The sequence below is a fragment of the Ictidomys tridecemlineatus genome, chromosome 8, assembly GCF_052094955.1.
Source record: "Ictidomys tridecemlineatus isolate mIctTri1 chromosome 8, mIctTri1.hap1, whole genome shotgun sequence".
NCBI lineage: Eukaryota > Metazoa > Chordata > Mammalia > Rodentia > Sciuridae > Ictidomys > Ictidomys tridecemlineatus.
The window spans coordinates 154,962,081-154,978,854 of NC_135484.1; the positions used below are offsets into that span (position 1 = coordinate 154,962,081).

A 16,774-nucleotide genomic window follows, 5' to 3' on the forward strand; every position below is an offset into this window, starting at 1 on the left:
ATGTTTTAACATAAGGAAGCTTTGATTTTTCTCTTCTGCACTTAAGTTTTAGGGTATTTGTTTTGGCTTGGGAAATTCTTGATTCTATTCAGGGCTCTAACGGGGAACTATTTCACTGAAAAATTTCAAATTTACTCAGGATATGAGATTTGAAGGATTTAAGTAGCATTTGTTAAATATTAACTCAATTTGGCCTCGGAAAGCCTATGAGTTTTTCTTTTTTCTACACTTTTTCCAAGGCAAAAGGAAGAAGGCTTTCAGCACAGGTGAGAGTGGAGGTTGTATTTGTAATTTGTTTTCTTGTTGCAAGAGTGAACCGGTGGTACTGCATGCTAAGGTCTGACTCCAGTTCATTCCACAGAGATCACAGATGTCCTGGGTACCCCTGGTGATTTCATAATTAAGAACTACAGATCCTTTTAACTGTAATCAGGGAGAAACTTACAAAATGAAACCTGATCATCCGCCTTTGAAATTCAGGCCCTGATCATTGCCAGGTGGCAGGTAGCCAAGTGCAGACTGACAGAAGAGGAAGACGAGGGGAAAGTGAAGGAGCGTGGATGGAGCCAGGGAGTCCACGGAAGTCTGATTTAGATTTCCAGAAGAAAGAAAGCAGGGAAGAGTGTAGGCAACGTTTGAAGTCTGTGGCTGAGAATTTCCAGGACTGACACAGACCTGAGTCTTTTGATTGAGGAAGCAGGAGAGAGTAAGGCAGACTTCCATCTGAACTACCAGCACTGTTGAGGGGCCTTGAGAAAGTCACTCGCCTCCTCTGACCCAGTTTACCCATGTGTGAAACAGGGTGCCCAGGTCGGCCTTCACTCAGGGGTCAGTGTGTGGATGGAAGGAATCATGGATAGAAGGACCAGGGGTGGGAAGTGCTGTATCCTGTCGGCGGGTGGTGGGTACAGGTGGGAACTAACTGCAAAAGGTTTGGCCCTGATTTGGGGTTTCTGTGATCTGGGAAATCTTGTTGGCCAGCTGATATGGTTTCTAGGTCTGGAGTTCCCGTCCGTAAGTTTCTACTCCAGGGCCAGGGAGGGCGGTGTGCTGGGCAGGTTGCTGTCCAGAGCTGATGTTTGCATTTTCCATCTTCCATTTGTGGCCCTGCATGACGCTCAGCTGCCACACCAGAGTCCTTCAGAAGCCACAGTGACGCTTTTATGGTCCTGCCATGTGTCTGATTTACAGTGACTTCCTGAGATTTGTGATCTCGGCAGTCAGTTCGCCCTGGGCCCTGGACTCCGTGTGTCCCTGTCCTCTGGGAACAGTGTCATAGGAGCAGTGCCGTCACCCTCCGTGTCCCCTGCAGGCCCTGCTGGAATCCATGGTAGATGCTGCTGAGAACCTCTGCCCCAACGTGATGAAGAGAGCCCACATCCGGCAAGACCTGATTCATGCCAGCACTGAGAAGATCTCCATCCCTCGCACCTTTGTTAAAAATGTGCTGCTGGAGCAGTCTGGAATCGACATCCTAAACAAAATCAGGTAGGCTGGCCGCCGCGTTCCTGAGCAGGACCTGCAGGGTCTGGCCCGGCGAGGCCGCGTGAGGTGTCGTGGGCGGAATCCTCCCCGGGCGCTATGCCCAGGCTCGTCTGGTCGGCAGACTGTCTGCAAACGCAGCTGTGCATAGACGCACAGGTTCATGCCTTTCCAACACGAAGGCCACTCGTCTGCCTGCGCGACTCAAGAGCATGGTGTTATTGGCTCTCTTTGAGGATTTTATATCGAAGGGGGATGGTACACGTTTGTAACTGCTGGTTTCTGAGAGTCATCTCTTACCTTTCTAAATTGCTAGCTTAAAGATGGAAGAGTTGGCTTTCTATCACCAAACTATCAACAGAAAGTGCACAGCCTAGAGTCAGAGGCCCACTGTGACCATGTCACATTTTTTTTCCGGATCATTTTACAGAAAGTGCACAGCCTAGAGTCAGAGGCCCTCTGTGACCATGTCACATTTTCTTTCCGGATCATTTTGGTGGGTCTGTGCTAATGTGCTAATGACGTCTCTGAAGTATTCATATGTCTGTTTGAAAAAGTTTCAAGAATATGCCCTCATAGAAGCATTCGGCTGTGATGGTTGACAAACCTTCCCGAGCTTCTGCAGAGAGCTGTGGAAGACACTAGCACTCCAGGACAGCACAGCCAGGTCCCATTGTGTTTGTTTCTCTGTTGGAGAATCGGAGGGCTAATAGCCAAGCTCGGAGCATTTAAAATTTTCCATTTTAACCATTTCTGAATATTGATGGGACTATTTTGATGTAGCAAAGATACTGTCTAGAGAGTTGGGTTGGTGCTGACACATAAAGGTGTAGGTAGCTGAGTGAGGATCTTCACAAGAGCAGAACGAGTCCGGCCAGACCCACCACGAGGCCCTGAAGGCACTTGGAGGCTGCAGTGACCTGACAGTCTCGGGTCCAGGATGCAGCTGCTGCGTTTGTAAAGCTCCCAGAGCCTTTCAGCTGAATTGTCAGCAGCTGGGAAGACCTGAGGGTGTAAAGCGATTTCCAGAAGCCAGGCATGGTATCGCACGCCTGTGATCCCAGTGGCTTGGGAGGCAGAGGCAGGAGGACACAAGTTCAGGCCAGCCCCAGCCACTTGGTGAAGCCCTGAACAATTTAGTAAGTCCCTGAAAATAAGAAAACATAAACAGGGCGAGGGATGTGGCTTAGTGGCTGTATGCCCCTGGATTCAATCCCTGGTGCCAAAAAGAAGAGAGATTGCCAGAGAGTTAGGTTGGCAAGTTTAAGAACTCCAACTCCAGCCCTTATGTATTTCTAATATCTGTGGTTTCAGATGTTTTTATTGAAAGAAATTGTTTAAGTATTACATATTTAAAATATAAACAGAATATAAAATAGTATATTAAATGTCTCTCTTGAAAAGTAAGAACAAAGATACTTTGGCCACACTCTTTCCTCTTGGTGGGTTTGCCCACCAACACATCCCTCTCAGGGGTCTTTGCTGGGGTTTCACATTCCCCTGAAAATGGAAGATGCAGAGGGCTGACACAGGGTGCAGCTCTTCACGTCCCCGGACTCCCTAGTTGGCTTCTTGTCCCACACTGAGCGCAGTACTGACGGCAGGGTGCTCCTGCGGCTGCAGGTGCACGTTCCTGTGCACACGGGGTGAGCGGCACCCTCCCGCAGAGCTCTGCACCCTGAGCAGTCAGGAGGACTGACAACCCGAGGCGTGAACAGATCACATTTTTTGGAGTCTATCTTCCTGGTGCTCCAATCTGAAACAGACAAACCACCGCTTCCCACCTTCAGAGAGTGGGGGAGAGAGAGGAAAAGCCCATGGAGCTGAGTTTTATGAGGAAATAAAATTGCCAGGCAGGCCTAAAGAGAATCGAGGAAACACTCGTTAAAGTCAGATTCCCGGCCTCCCGGGAGGTTGGCGCACTCGGGAACCTGTGTTTCCAATATGGCACCCGGGCATTCTTACCAGGGGACGCTGTGCCGAGGAATAGAGCATCAGATAAACTGAAAAGCTCGTGAGGGCTCCATCCCTTCATCTTCTGCGTGGGCAGCTCTCCCGAGTGCTTCTGTTCTCCTCCCATCATCACAGTCTTCCTGGAAGAGAAGCTGCGAGCCTGATTGCTACCTGTAGTTAGAAAGAGCTTTCCCTGTTTCCAAACACCCACCGTTCCACCTTGGCTTTACGATAAATGACTTCATTTTGACAACTTCTTTACCTGCTCTAAAGACGCGCAGATTGCCGACTTCAAAAGAAGGCCGACCCTAAGAGACGGGATTGGACTGTGGGTACTCCTCTCTCTGGCACATTTGAATTATTGGGTACTTATAACAACTGTTCAGATGTGCATTAAAGCAGGGCTGTTAGGCCTGGAAACACACATGGAAGCTGAATTCTTATGAAGACCACATTGTTAAATGCTAACTAAAATACCAGCTGGAGGACAGAAACCTTAGTGGCCAAGTCTGTTGGCAAAAACTCCAAACCCCTTCTGTTTGGGCAGCTTTCTGAGGTCAAGTAAAAGGCACTCAAACTGAAAATTCTAGTGACCACTGTTCCTAAAAGGTAAAGACTCAGTGCATTGTACCTTTTCATTGTAAGCTGGTCAAAGCAGAAGCAGTGTAATATGGTACCATTTGAAGGTTTTTTTAAAAGGCTGGGGATATGCATGTTAAAATCCTAACCAAGCCTCAACAAGCCGACTAGACTTTGCTCCAGCCTGGGTCTGCTTTTGTTCACACCAGTGGGTGACCTGTGTCTGGTGCACGTGGCTCCCCTCCAGCCCGTCTTTATGCAGATGTCGTTCATTCCCACCATTACATCTCCAGCTGTGAAGGGAGAGAGGCAGGTTTCAGTGGGTAAAGAAGGTCACACCTGGGTGTTTATGGCCGTCCTCAGGCCTATTTTGGGGGTTCCTTCCCCTGTCACGTTCATGCCGTCCCTTTTCAAAGACAGACCTTATCACCACGGGGGTGGGGTGGGGGGGCAGGTCTACCCAGCTCAAGGTCAAATGCTGTTCTCCCTTTTGATTTCCACACAGTGAGGTGAAGCTGACAGTGGCCTCCTTCCTGTCGGACCGGATCGTGGACGAGATCCTGGACGCGCTGTCGCACTGCCATCACAAGCTGGTGAGTGCTGTGCACGTGTGGGACGCTCTCCCGGGCGGGCCGCCTGTGTGCCGGTGACGCTGCTTTCCCACATCCTGGCAGGCTGAGTTCTGGTTTCCTCCTTCCCCTCCGCTGGCCCCAGCCATCCTGCAGCGCGTCAGAATCTCTCTGTTGGGACAGGCAGGGCACAGCAGAAGCCATCAGACCCGATATCTTGCTCTTCGTTTAGGATGCAGGTCAAAAGTTTTGGTAGGAGATAATGTTGAGGCCAAAGTCTAAAATTCACATTTTTAGTACATTTATGTATTTGGATATGATTATTTCTGAACGGACTGTTCTTGACAACATGAGGGAAGTGGAATGTTTGGAGTTCAAAGAAAATATGAGAGAAAACTGGGGCAGAATCCCAAGATGAATAGGTGCTAAATGCCCGTCAGGTACCTTGGATAGAACCACAATGAAAAAATAAATTTCCTTCAGACTAACCAAAGCACGGGGACTGCATTTCCAATTTCAGTGCATATGAAAAGTACATCAGAGAATTTCATGTGCGGAACTCGAAATCCTGTGAGACACGGGTGAGGGTTTACAGCTGGTTATATCTTGTGTCTCCAAAATATTAGCAACATGGTACAGCAGAAATCTTCCAGGTAATTTATGACAGAGAATTTATGTTTTCTCCAGAGAAACTATTTCAGGTTAACTGTGTGGGCAGAGACACCCAGTTTTATGGAGGTGAGTTTTGGGGTGATAATAACAGAGAAGAGCAGAACAGTTTCTTCTGCATGCAGTAGACAGAAGAGAATAATGTAAAAGACTCTCTTCCAAAATCCAGAAGATCAGGCGTCCCTGGCACTGCTCAGACTCTGCCTGGGAATGGGGTTGGCCCACCAGAGAGCGATTACCAGAGCACCCTGATCCTCAGCTCAGGAGACATCAGGAAACTTCCAGACCAGTTCCACATGGATACAATATCCAAACCACATTTTTTTTTCAATTGTTTTTGTTTGTTTTGCTTTATCAACGTGTTGGTTTGTGCCAAACTGGGAAACATTTAAAATCCTGATTCATCACCACATTAAGCCGAAGAAGCTCTTTCCTGGCACAGGGAGGAGACACGTCATGCAGTCTCCCAACGCAGACTTTCCTTTTGTAAAAAAATAAGCACAAGTAAAATCCAGAGAATCCACTATAGAAACAGTTGGTGGGTAGACCACCGCTCTAGGAACTGCCCCAAGACGCTTTCTCACGACACAGAACCTGGGCACTGTATCAGCGTGTGTGTGACAACCACCCTCAGGTCTGAAGTGGGCACTTCTTTGTGTTTTCCTTCCTGGAGGAATTTACTCAAAAAGTATTGACATTTTCTTGTCATTTAATTGGAATGAATTGAAAAATAATCGCAGGAGTGCACTTATGTTGTTGTCTTAAACGTCCTCTTGACATGATAATCTCTTGTTATACAACGTGAGATTCAGTCCTGCATGAAGGAAGTGGTGTCCAAGCTGGGACTGTGTGCAGTGCGCTTCAGGCACGCTTTCTCCACCTGAAGTCTGCAAGTCGACCCCGCGGCTGCTCCTCACTGTTTCAGAAGAAGCCAGATTTCTGGTGTCAGATCTGTGCAGCTCTGGAACCTTCTAATGACAGCCCTGCTCATTCCACCTCTTCACATTTAATTTTGATTTATGTTGAAAATATAAAAATGGAAATAGTAAGTCATATCAAATACGTTATATCTTATATGAAAACGAGCAGTAATTATAATTCTTAAGTAATTTTTGGTCTTTTAAAAATACTTAAAGTTGCAATCATTTTATTTGTCTCAGTAGAGACTTTTAAGCACTAGACCATAAGCTCTATGAAATCAGTCAGGCAATAGGAAATTGGATTTCTAGCAAATTAGGTACGAGCAAATAAATTAGTCACAGATATAAACAGTCTCAAATAAAATCAGAAGAACACTGCCTGTTTTATTGGACCAAGCAGTCTCCTCATCTGTGAAGGGAGGTTTGTCATAGAGTGGTGACGAAAGGCAGGTGGCTCCGGGTGGCCCTGTGGGGAGCTGCTGTCCTGAGCCCCCCATCCCGCCCTGCCATAACTGCTCTGGTGGTCTTCCCCCTGCAGGCCGACCATTTCAGCAGACGCGTGCAGACCCTCCCTCAGCAGGAGCCTGTCGAGGCCGAGCTGGCCGAGAAGCCGCCCAGGCGCTCCCTGGTGCCAGCGGAGGACCTGACGGAGGCGGAGCGCTTGGAGGACCTGGACGCCTGCATGGTAAGACACGGCCTGAGCGGCCACCCCACCCCCTGGGCTGCACTGCTGCGTGTTAACAACCTCCAGTGTTTGAAATCAGAGGAACCACACTCCCCACCCCACGCAGACATTGGCTCAAAGGCTGCTGGCACCCGGGGCGACAGCCCCTTTCGAGGGGTACAGAGCCCGCCTGGCATGCCTCCTGGGAGGACGGTCCCTGAACTGATGAGGAGGAGATTATGTAACTTTACAGATCCTCTGTGATAGGAAAGTGTCTTCAGATGAGGCTCCAAAAGATATGGAGAAGGTCGTTTTCCACGAATAAAGTGTGCTGGGCGACTGTCTCCCTGAGTCGACCCTTTTGTTTTGTTTTTCTCTCTGCTGTAGCTCCCTGCTCTCCTGCTACCACTTGTTGGCCCCCTTCACATTTGGATCTCTGGTTCATGCGAGACCCTTCCCATCCACTGACTAGATGTGCTTGTGAGGCTGCGGCACACGCTACCTGTTCACCTCACAGCAGGTCTCCCTCCTCACCCAAGTGGTGCGTCCCGTTGGCTGGAGAACCAGAGCCATGTGATGGTGCACAATTTCACGGCAACACTTGGTTAATTACTTTAAAATTGTTATTACTGTTAAGATGTCTCCCACCTTATCATGAAAACAGTTATATGAGGTGGACACAGTGGCACACGCCTTTAGTCCCAGTCCCCTACTGGGGACACTGAGGCAGGAGGATCACCACGTTCAAGACGATCCTGGCCAATTTTACAAGACCCTGTCTCAAAATGAAAGATAAAACATGCTGGGAATACAACTCAGGGTAGAGAGCTAGCCTAGCTGCATGTGGCCCTGGGTTTCCCCATCACTGCAAACAGACAACATCAGACAGAACAAACCCCAGTCAGCTGGACGTGAGTCTGTTTCACCTCTGTGTCCAGTGGGCCTTACGAAAATATTCGACTTTAGCAACTCCTTCTGATCTGAGGGCATGCTGTGAGACTGGGTTTGGGTTACTCATATGTCCAAATCTTTCTACATTCGTTTCTGAATTTAGTCAATTTTACTTGCAACCGTTGTTAAGGAATGGTGCTCATTTTTAACTTTCAAAACCAAGGGTCTGGTATGGAGAATATTGTTTTTCCAACCTGAAAGACAATGTAATGCACTGAAGTTCCTTTTTTTTCATAAAACACTGTTATCATTTTCTTAGATCTTGTGAATAAAGTCCCCATGGGAAGCCCTATCCTCTACCAGGAGAGCAGCAAAGAAAGCCTCCAATAAAATCCAGCATTTCAAGCAAATGCTTGAATCACCAGAAAAAGCTGAAAAATAATTTCTATGCAACTATATAAGTCTACAAATATATTCAATATGTATGTAGGAGATTATTAGTTTTTTAGAACCTCGCTAGTCCAGTATGTTGTCAAATCGGTATTTAGTAAATATGTTAGGTTTTTTTTTTTTGCATTTTGAGGCATTGGAAGGCACGCACTGTATCATCACAAGGTAACTGTCCCCGATGTGAATTAAAAGTGGAGCACCAGCTGTACTGTGCACGTTCCCACCAGGATGCTTTGTAAGATGGAAAGGGACAATGGGAATATCGGTTCGGGGCTCGGGGTGCTGGCTGCGGGGGACTGGCTCCTCCGTGGTGACGTGGCTTTGGTTTTATGATGCTGCTTGTAGTAGTTTGGTTTCTCTTACTTTGTTTTTCAAGAGGAAGGGAAAAGCTGTTCCCTTTAACTAGAGCTGGTGGGGTAAGGGTGGAGGAGAGGGGACCTTTCTTGAAGGCAGGAGCAGGGCCACCATCAGCACCTGTGGGAGAGCTGAGCTGCGGGCTGTCTGCAGAGTGGCGCCCCGACCCAGCAGGTGGGAGGACCTCAGGATTAGGAGGGGCCTTCCCCAGCTCAGAGGGCCAGGGTGTAAGCACGAGGGCCTTTCCTGAGACGAGCACCCGCTGAACACTGGGGCCACCAGCAAGGTGGTCTCAAGTGGGTGACGGAGACACAGGGCAGATCTCCAGAAAATGACAACAGCAGATACTTAGGCAAGCAGGACTTTTGTTGTGAAAATAGCAATTTTTGTTCTAAAATTTTTTTTCTTCATTCCTCTGGCGAGGATAATAAGTACTTAAGTAGCAGAAAGCTGGAGTTAACTTGCTACTAGTTTAATGAAAAATAATGACTTTTGTGAAGAGGTGCCAGTCAGTGCATTAGTGCCGTGACAGTCTCCTCTTCACCTGCAGCCTGCCTGTCCGTCCTCAGCCACCCCAGAGAGCACCTATGGGGGCTGTGGTCTCATTCTGAGCCAGTGTACTACTCTCGGCTCACTGAGAAGTAGCTTGGTCTTTTGAAAAAGCCCTGCCCTGTCACCTCTCGAAATCAAAATGCAAATCATCAGTTCCTCCCCAACAGCTCTTCCCAAACATTTTAGTTCAGGGCTCGTAGTTCAAAGGAAGAGGCCTCTGTGACCATTTTCTAAGTGGGTGTGAGGGTTTCCCTCAGAAGCATTTCATCCTGAGTGATGGAGGATGTCAGGGCCCAGATGGATGGCTGTGTGGATGACCATCAGCGTCCCATGAGCATAGCCTTCCCCACCTGGAGCTAGAGGGCTGGTGGGCTTCCGGGCTGCAGCTGGAGCCTGTGACATTGTTAGGGGATATGTGTGCTTGTAGCTCAGATAATGTGAAGCTCTCCATAGGGTCTTGCAAAGCCACTGTGACAGGTCACCACCTCTACCTGCTGATGTGGGCCTTGGTCCTGGCTCTTGCCCAGGAGGGACATGATGTCTACTAACTGCAATTTCTGAACATTTCTTTAGCAAAGTTGGTAGAGATTGTGAGTTCCTCTTTGTTTTTCTTTTCCTATCCTTGGATTTGTAATCTTCATGCTTTCTCCTCGGTCCAAAAGTCAGTGCCGTTCAGTGCTTAAGTCTCTGTAACGAACTAGTATTACGATCGCAGCAGAGAAGGTTGAGGGCGTGTTAGGCAGATATTCATGTTGATTGGAATTCAAGGATTACCTTCCAGGACTTGGGAACAATAATCCAATCCATATTATTGATTTCTTTGGAAGAAATCCCGGACTTACTCGGCTGTGTCTACGTGAGAACTGAAATAAGAACACTGAGTGACAGGAGGGGCCTGTGGGCTGCTGGAGGTTGGCTGGGTCTGGTCAACCTCAGTTCCACAAAACAGAACCAGGGGAGGCAGAGAAAGGAGTCATTTTCTAAATATTACTGGTGTCCAATCAGATGAATTATCTTTTTCTTTCAACTGGAAAGAAAGTGAGGGCAGTCTAGCTCATCAGGAAGGGTATGGTGGAGAGTGGGGACAGAGCAGTCAGAAGAATGAAGTTTTTCCAGCCTGTATCTGCACTCATGGTCCCTGAGCTTCCCCAGGTCCCTTCAGCTACAGGCGGAAAAATCACACGCTGTAAAAAGCCATCTTTTTCATGTATCGGGGACCTACCTAGACCTGCCACCTGCCAGGCACTTCTCTGCTCTTCACAGCAGTGAGCCACCGAGTCCTCATAGCAGCCTGTGAATAATGAAGCTTATGAATGTCACCACTTTAGCCAATGAAGAAACGGAGGCAGAGAAAATGCAGTCACTTACCCAAGTTACCCAGGGTCAACCAACGGCAGGCCTTCGGGCGCTCGGGCCTGTGCCTGACCAGTCGGCTGTAATTAGTATGTGGATTGCGTCCACTGTCTGTCTCTCACAATCAGAATGAGTTTTCATTAAGCTGAATCAGACTGAATTGGTTTCTGTAACTGCCAGCTTACCAACCCCCATGCAATGAGCAAGGGAGGAGCAGTGCCAGTGGGGGGTGCAGGGGCTGGGGGGGGACGCGGGGGGCTGGGGGGCTCAGGGCTACACTGCCACAGCAGAAACCGCTGCTTGGGAGACATGTCAGAAATCCACAGGCCCCATATGTCCTGTTGTTGGTGATGAAGTCCACCCACTTGTGGCTGAGCAGAATGTCCCAGGCCTCTCCATGTGTCTCTGCTGATGACAGTGACTCCTTGCATCCCTGTGTGCTGCTTATCACTTCAACACACAGCTCACGTCAGGCTGGACTGGGTCTTTCCGTGGGGTCCTACTGTCCACAGGCCATCTGTCCTTCCCCGAAGTCCCGTGTCTTAGGAAATCAGTTCCCCAACTCCGGTTTCTCTCTGGCCCTTGGGGTCTGGGAGGCTGCAAGTTCTCCAGCTTCTGGTTAATTATTTCTACCTGTTTAATTTGTCACCAGATGTAACATGCTGCCTTTAAACAGCAGCAGGTTGGGTTTTGCCGAGTGGCCAAGTGGGGGCAGAACCAGTGTCTGCCCCCGAGGCCCCAGCAGCTCACTAATTGTGTGTGACTCTCTCACTTATCCTAATGAGTGTCTTACCAATTTAAATCAAAGGATTTTCATGCAGAGAGCAGTTCATCTGCTCACTGCAATTTCCTAGGAATAGCAATTTAAAAGGCTTGAATTACTGTGGAATACGTTTTTGTGAATCCTGTCTCCACTGATGAAGCAGCAATTATTTTTCCTTAACAATTTCAACCTCAAATTTCAATGTATGATTTTTAAGCTTTTTAATATAGACTGAAATTTAGCCAAGGACTAGTTGACTTGGTCTAATACTAATTTTTAACCAGTTTAAACCAATTACTTCATTTTCTGGTACCAACTATTATAAATTGAACAAATCTATTAACAGTGCTACCAAGTACAGACTCTTGTCAGTATGTCTCATTTATATATTGTCAGAATATCTCATTTAAAGTCAGCTGCACTGATATTAGTTCAGAAGGTTGTTCAAATCAGAATTACTGGTTTCTTGTAATTTTATTCTGTGACGTTCTTATTGTTAGCTTTAGAAAATGGAGGTATGACCTTTAAAGCACTAGAATGCATATGAAGGATATTGTATGTTCTTCAAGATTTCTGATCAATTTAGTGACCGCCCTCTGTGCAAATGTAGGGGGCACACCCCACATGTGGGAGAATTCTTCTGGTTCCTTGAGACACAGTCACCTTAATGTTTTAGTTTTTAACTAGCATGAAGAGCACTGGCAGAGGCCCTGTTCCAGGAATCCCTGGAGATCTGTCCTACATGAAACCTCATTAGCTTCCAGGGACACACGGGACCCCAGGGGAGCCCGCTTCCAGGGGAGCCCGCTTCCTGCCCCCTGGTTACAGATGGCTGGGAGGAGACCCTTGCCTTCCCCTGCAGGGGACAGAGGGCTGTCCTAGCAGAGCCCTGCACACCAGTGGGAGCCCAGCTGTCCAATGGGAGGTCAGGAGCACCTGAAAAATCCTCTTCATAAAATTACCTGAACCATTAGCCAGCTGTGCTGAGGCGAGGCTTCTGCCACCAGTATCTGAACTGGGCCTCTGACTTGTGGACTGAAAATAGCAATCTTGTCAGCTAAATTCTGACATGCAACGATAATTATAAAAGATCATTTGGGTCTTCTTTTATGAGCTAAATTAAACAAATGATACTGCAGCTTTATAAAATAGAAATCATTCTATTAATTGCTGTGTGTGTGTGTGTGTGTGTGTGTGTGTGTGACATCAGAGCATATCTCTAAAGAGAAGATGTTTGTAATGGGTTTCAAACTAGCTAAGTCCTTTACAAGCAACCGGAGATTCAGTGATTCCTCCAAATTCAACCTCACTTTGCAGCGCTGAGGAATCTCATGTTTTGAGTTGTACCTCAGTGACATTTTCTCCAATGACAGAAGACTCCAAATTATCACTTCTTCACAATTGAAATCAAAGACTGAATCCCTTCTGGATAAGATATTTTGTCTTCCGAATTAATATTTAAATTAGGGAGAACATTGTCCTTAGATACTCAGGTGTGCTTGCGCACGTGTGTGTGTGTGTGTGTGTGTGTGTGTGTCTGGTATGCTTGAGAGAAAAGTCCATCTGAAGAGGAAGAAGATGGGGAGTCCTTAAAGTGGACTTGTTAACCCCAGTGATGGACAAAGGAGAAGGCTGGACGCAGGTGGCTGCTGGCTCTCAGGAGGGCCCAGGGGAAGCAGAAGTACTTCTTGTTGGTGAAGTCTCAGGTGGTGGTGAGCTCTCTCAAAAGACCCCTGAGCTGAAGATAGAGTAGGCCATCCGTTCATTCTACAGATGTTTACTGTCCGTCTGCTGGGTACCGGCACTCCGTACATCTCAGTACAAACAGGAGCTGAACCCCTGCATCACCCACTGAGCTCGCTGTGCAGACTAGTTCTGGTGGACCAGGGAGCTAGCACCCATGTAGATCTGCACATAAATTTGCTTGCGTATCGGGAGATATGAGCCCACCAATGAAATGAGGCCAAGGAAGGCTTAAATTCATACAGGACACATCTCCCAACCCTTTGGTCACAACCCACTGGTCAGGAAGTCCTTGTAACACTGTGACCAAGATAGAAATAAAACAAACTATGAACATACAGTATTGATATGAATGTGCATGTGTGAGCTGGGGTGTGACAGATTTCTTATAAGTGGCCACAGTTTTGAAAGTCTGAAAAACATGTCATGGCTCCTTAAAGGGCCCCTGCAGAGATGCAAGGCTGGAAGGGGACCTGGTCCCTGCAGTGTCTGCCAAGCCTCACCCGTTTTACTTGTTTCCTTGAGCCCCACAGGATAGTTTTCCTTCAGTGTGCTCTATTGATCTCCATTAAGAACCATTTCAATAAGTATTTTTATAAAACTCATCGTGTGTTATTTGTTCTCTGTGCCATGGTGCTGGTCAGTGTTCATTTTATCTCAAAATGCCATCGCTGCAAACACGTGCAGAAGAAATTGCAGGTCTTTACCAGGGGTAGTGGAAGTCCTGAGCAGTTTGCTTTATATCCCAAAAATACAGTACACGGGGCCATGACGTGTACCTCCTCTGGTAATGTCAGCTGAAAAGCTCGGCCACTGAATGTGCATTTGACCTAGGAAGAGCGATGGGGCCGGAGGCGCCATACTTTGCCGTCTTCATCGGTGATGCTGGCATCATCCCACCTCCTTTATGTTTATTTTCTTAAAACAAAACAAAACAAAACAAAACAAAAAAACTCTTGGTTCTGTATGGACCTAAGCCAATTTTTGGATTGAAGAGGTTATTCATTTATAAAATGAAGAACTGGATAAGGAGGTTGTTAGGGAAGCACAGGGAAAGGCGCCTGGCCTGGAAGAGGGGCAGACACGAAGGGAAGGTTTCTGGAGAGTGGTCAGGGCTTCCTGGGGGAGGGACCTGGTGGAGGGACCTGGTGGAGGCGGGGCCTCCAGGAGAAGGGGTGTGGCCAGGCTTCTTAGGGCGGGGCTTCCCCTGGAGGGGCGTGGTCAGAGGCTTCCTGGGGCGGGGCATTGTCAGGGAGGCTCCCTGGGGGCGGGGCATGGTGGGGGCGGGGCCTCCCGGGGGCGTGGCCAGGGGCCTCCTAGGAGAAGGTTCTGTGCATCCTGCCTGGCGGCTGGTGCCGGGCTGCGGCCGAGGAGAGGGCTGTGAAAGAGCTGGAAGGAAGATGAGTGAGTCAATAGAGCGAGCAGCGCACACGGGACCCGGGAGGGCGTCACAATGGAGAAACCGTGGTCGTCTTGCGGTGTCAGGGGTGGCCACAGTGAGTGGGGGAGAGGGTCCCCAGGAGGCAGGAAGGGCCGCCGAGCTGGTCCTGGCTTGCCGGGTGTGTGTCCTCGGTGTCTCCAGGCACCTGGGAGCCACTGCAGGCCTGGGCGCTGGCAGGAGGGCAGAAAGACACCTCCGTTTTGCCCCCCGGAGGTGGGATGCTTGCGAGGTCCAGGCAGAGCTCTGCAGTGGGGCTGTGGACGGGGCTCTGGCTGCTAGCCAGGCCTGAGCTGGTGGTCAGCCTTGCCACCCCACGAGGGCCACAGCTCGCGCAGCTCCTGGAGTGGCTTGGTAACTTCACCCTGTGAACACGGTGGCCCTAGCTTTGTCGTTGCCACTTTCGTTTTTACATTCATGACATTTACCTCAACTTACCTCCACCTGCAAGCTCCGGTATTCAGCTTGTACTTGACGCCTCCAGTTAGATGTCCATCAAGCATCACAGACAGATGGAGTCCCCACCCTGCCCTACCCAGGGCTTCCCCTCCCAGCGACATGACACCAGCTCTGCTCTGCCCACTTGTTCCCAACTCTCCCAGTCAGCCCCAGTCACAAGCCACCGTGGTTCTTGCCTGGACTCCTGAAATAGACTTGTAATGCTTGCTCCTGCCCTCACTGCCGTCTCCACCATCATGCCATCCTTACTCAGAGCCAGAGGAGCTTTCTAAAGTGGAAGCCAGATCAGTGGTACAGATGTCAAGTCCTCTGACAACTTCCGTGGTACCCAGATGAAATTAGCTTCTTCCTTTTGGTGCCTGAGTTCACATGATCTGGTGCTGTTTCTCTCTTCTAGAATCTAAGCTCCTACTCCTTCCTGGAGCAGGAAAGCCTTTTTCCTTTCCCTGGCATGAGGCATGGCTCCCACCTCAGCCCTTGTCCCTTCTGTCCCAACGCTCCTCTCCAGAACATTCCATGGCTCTCTTTGCCTGCTGTTTTGGTCTCATTCCCACGTCCCTTTCTCAGAAACCTTCCTCGGTCCCTGTCACTCTCCCATATCATCCTGTTTTCTTCTCAGTACTCACCAGGACTTGAGAGGATCCTATTTACTGCTCTGGTACTCTTCGTCCATTTCCCCACGCTAGACCATGGCTTCCTGGCAGGCAGAGACTCTGTCCTGTTGAGCTCGTTTCTACAGAATCTGGACAGTGCCTGGCGCATAGTAATTGCTCGGCAAATTTTTGTTGATGGTTGTGCACTGGGCTCTCCTTTCCTGTCAGTCTCTGCCTTCAGGGTGCAGGAGTTGTGGCTTAATGATTGCTTTACAGCTGAGACCATCAAGGGGATAATTTCTCTGAGAACTCTAGAAGATAATTCTGGGCAAGGGAAGTTGAAACTCATTTCAGCTGACGAGGCTCAGTGAGAACAGTGTAGGTGGTGACACCAGCGGCAAGCTAAACATGTGAGGACTGGAGCTCCCCTGCTGTGACCAACGCTCATCAGGCAGCCACACGTGGCACTAGTGTAACCCATTTTCCCTGGGGAATCCCAGAGCAGAGATGGCGACCCTCTTGCCCCATATCACACTGCTGCCTAAAGGTTCCCAATGGTGTGCATCCCAAACCCTTTTCCTCTCTGCTGAACTCCTGGTCTTCATGCCGGCCTGGGTCAGCAGAAGTCTGGGATGGTAGAGCTGCTGCACTGCGCTGCATGGAGAGCCTGCTGGGTGATGTCCTCTGACCACGGTTCCTTCCTTGCTGATGAGTTTCACTCTTGTTCTCAGTGGATTGGGGGGGATTCCAACCTGTGGTGAAAAATCTCTGCCTCTGCAGCCATGGGGCACGCAATGGCTGGGCCTGCAGGTCCCTGGACTGATGGGAACAAGCAGCGGAGAGGCCCAGGGTGGAGGACTGTGCCCCTGGGAGCTGCCCACTCAGAAGACACATGGCCGTCCCCAGTGCAGTCTCTCTAGTTAGCCAGGCGCACCCCCTGTGCTGAGCCCTGACTCCGATGATGCCTGTTTTCTTTCTGGTCTGAGGTTTTACCACGTGCCCCCCTGGGAGTGAAGGCTTAATGAGGACGAGTGGAATGACTTGGGGTTTGATCTGGGAAGGTTATAAGAAGTGACCTCAAATGCAGGTGAATGTGGAATGGACATCAGCAGGTCACTCTGCCTTCGGCTTTTTGATCAACTGAGTAGTTGGGACTGGATCAACCCTTCCTGTCCTTTGGAAAAGAAACTGGGTTTGGGATGAACCAGCCTTCATTCTGCACCTCCCTGTGGCAACTTGGGGACTGTCGTTGTCCTATCCAAACCTCAGCTTCTCCAGATACACCTACAGGGAAGTGAATCACTCAGTGCAGGAATGTACATTCAGGAATCCCAGGTCTCAG

The 16,774-nt window shown here is 49.0% G+C and overlaps 1 protein-coding gene across 17 annotated transcripts in view; it reads left to right on the forward strand.

Annotated features, from left to right (window-relative positions):
- The window catches only part of Carmil1 (capping protein regulator and myosin 1 linker 1), a 230,180-nt gene that overhangs the window by 180,609 nt on the left and 32,797 nt on the right, over window positions 1-16,774 (forward strand). For all 17 annotated transcript variants that reach the window (XM_021734403.3, XM_078020631.1, XM_005337027.5 and 14 more), the window contains 3 exons: window positions 1,313-1,488; window positions 4,520-4,607; window positions 6,711-6,857. In XM_021734403.3, the coding sequence (XP_021590078.2) occupies window positions 1,313-1,488; window positions 4,520-4,607; window positions 6,711-6,857 (411 nt within the window). The remainder of the gene's footprint in view (window positions 1-1,312; window positions 1,489-4,519; window positions 4,608-6,710; window positions 6,858-16,774) is intronic.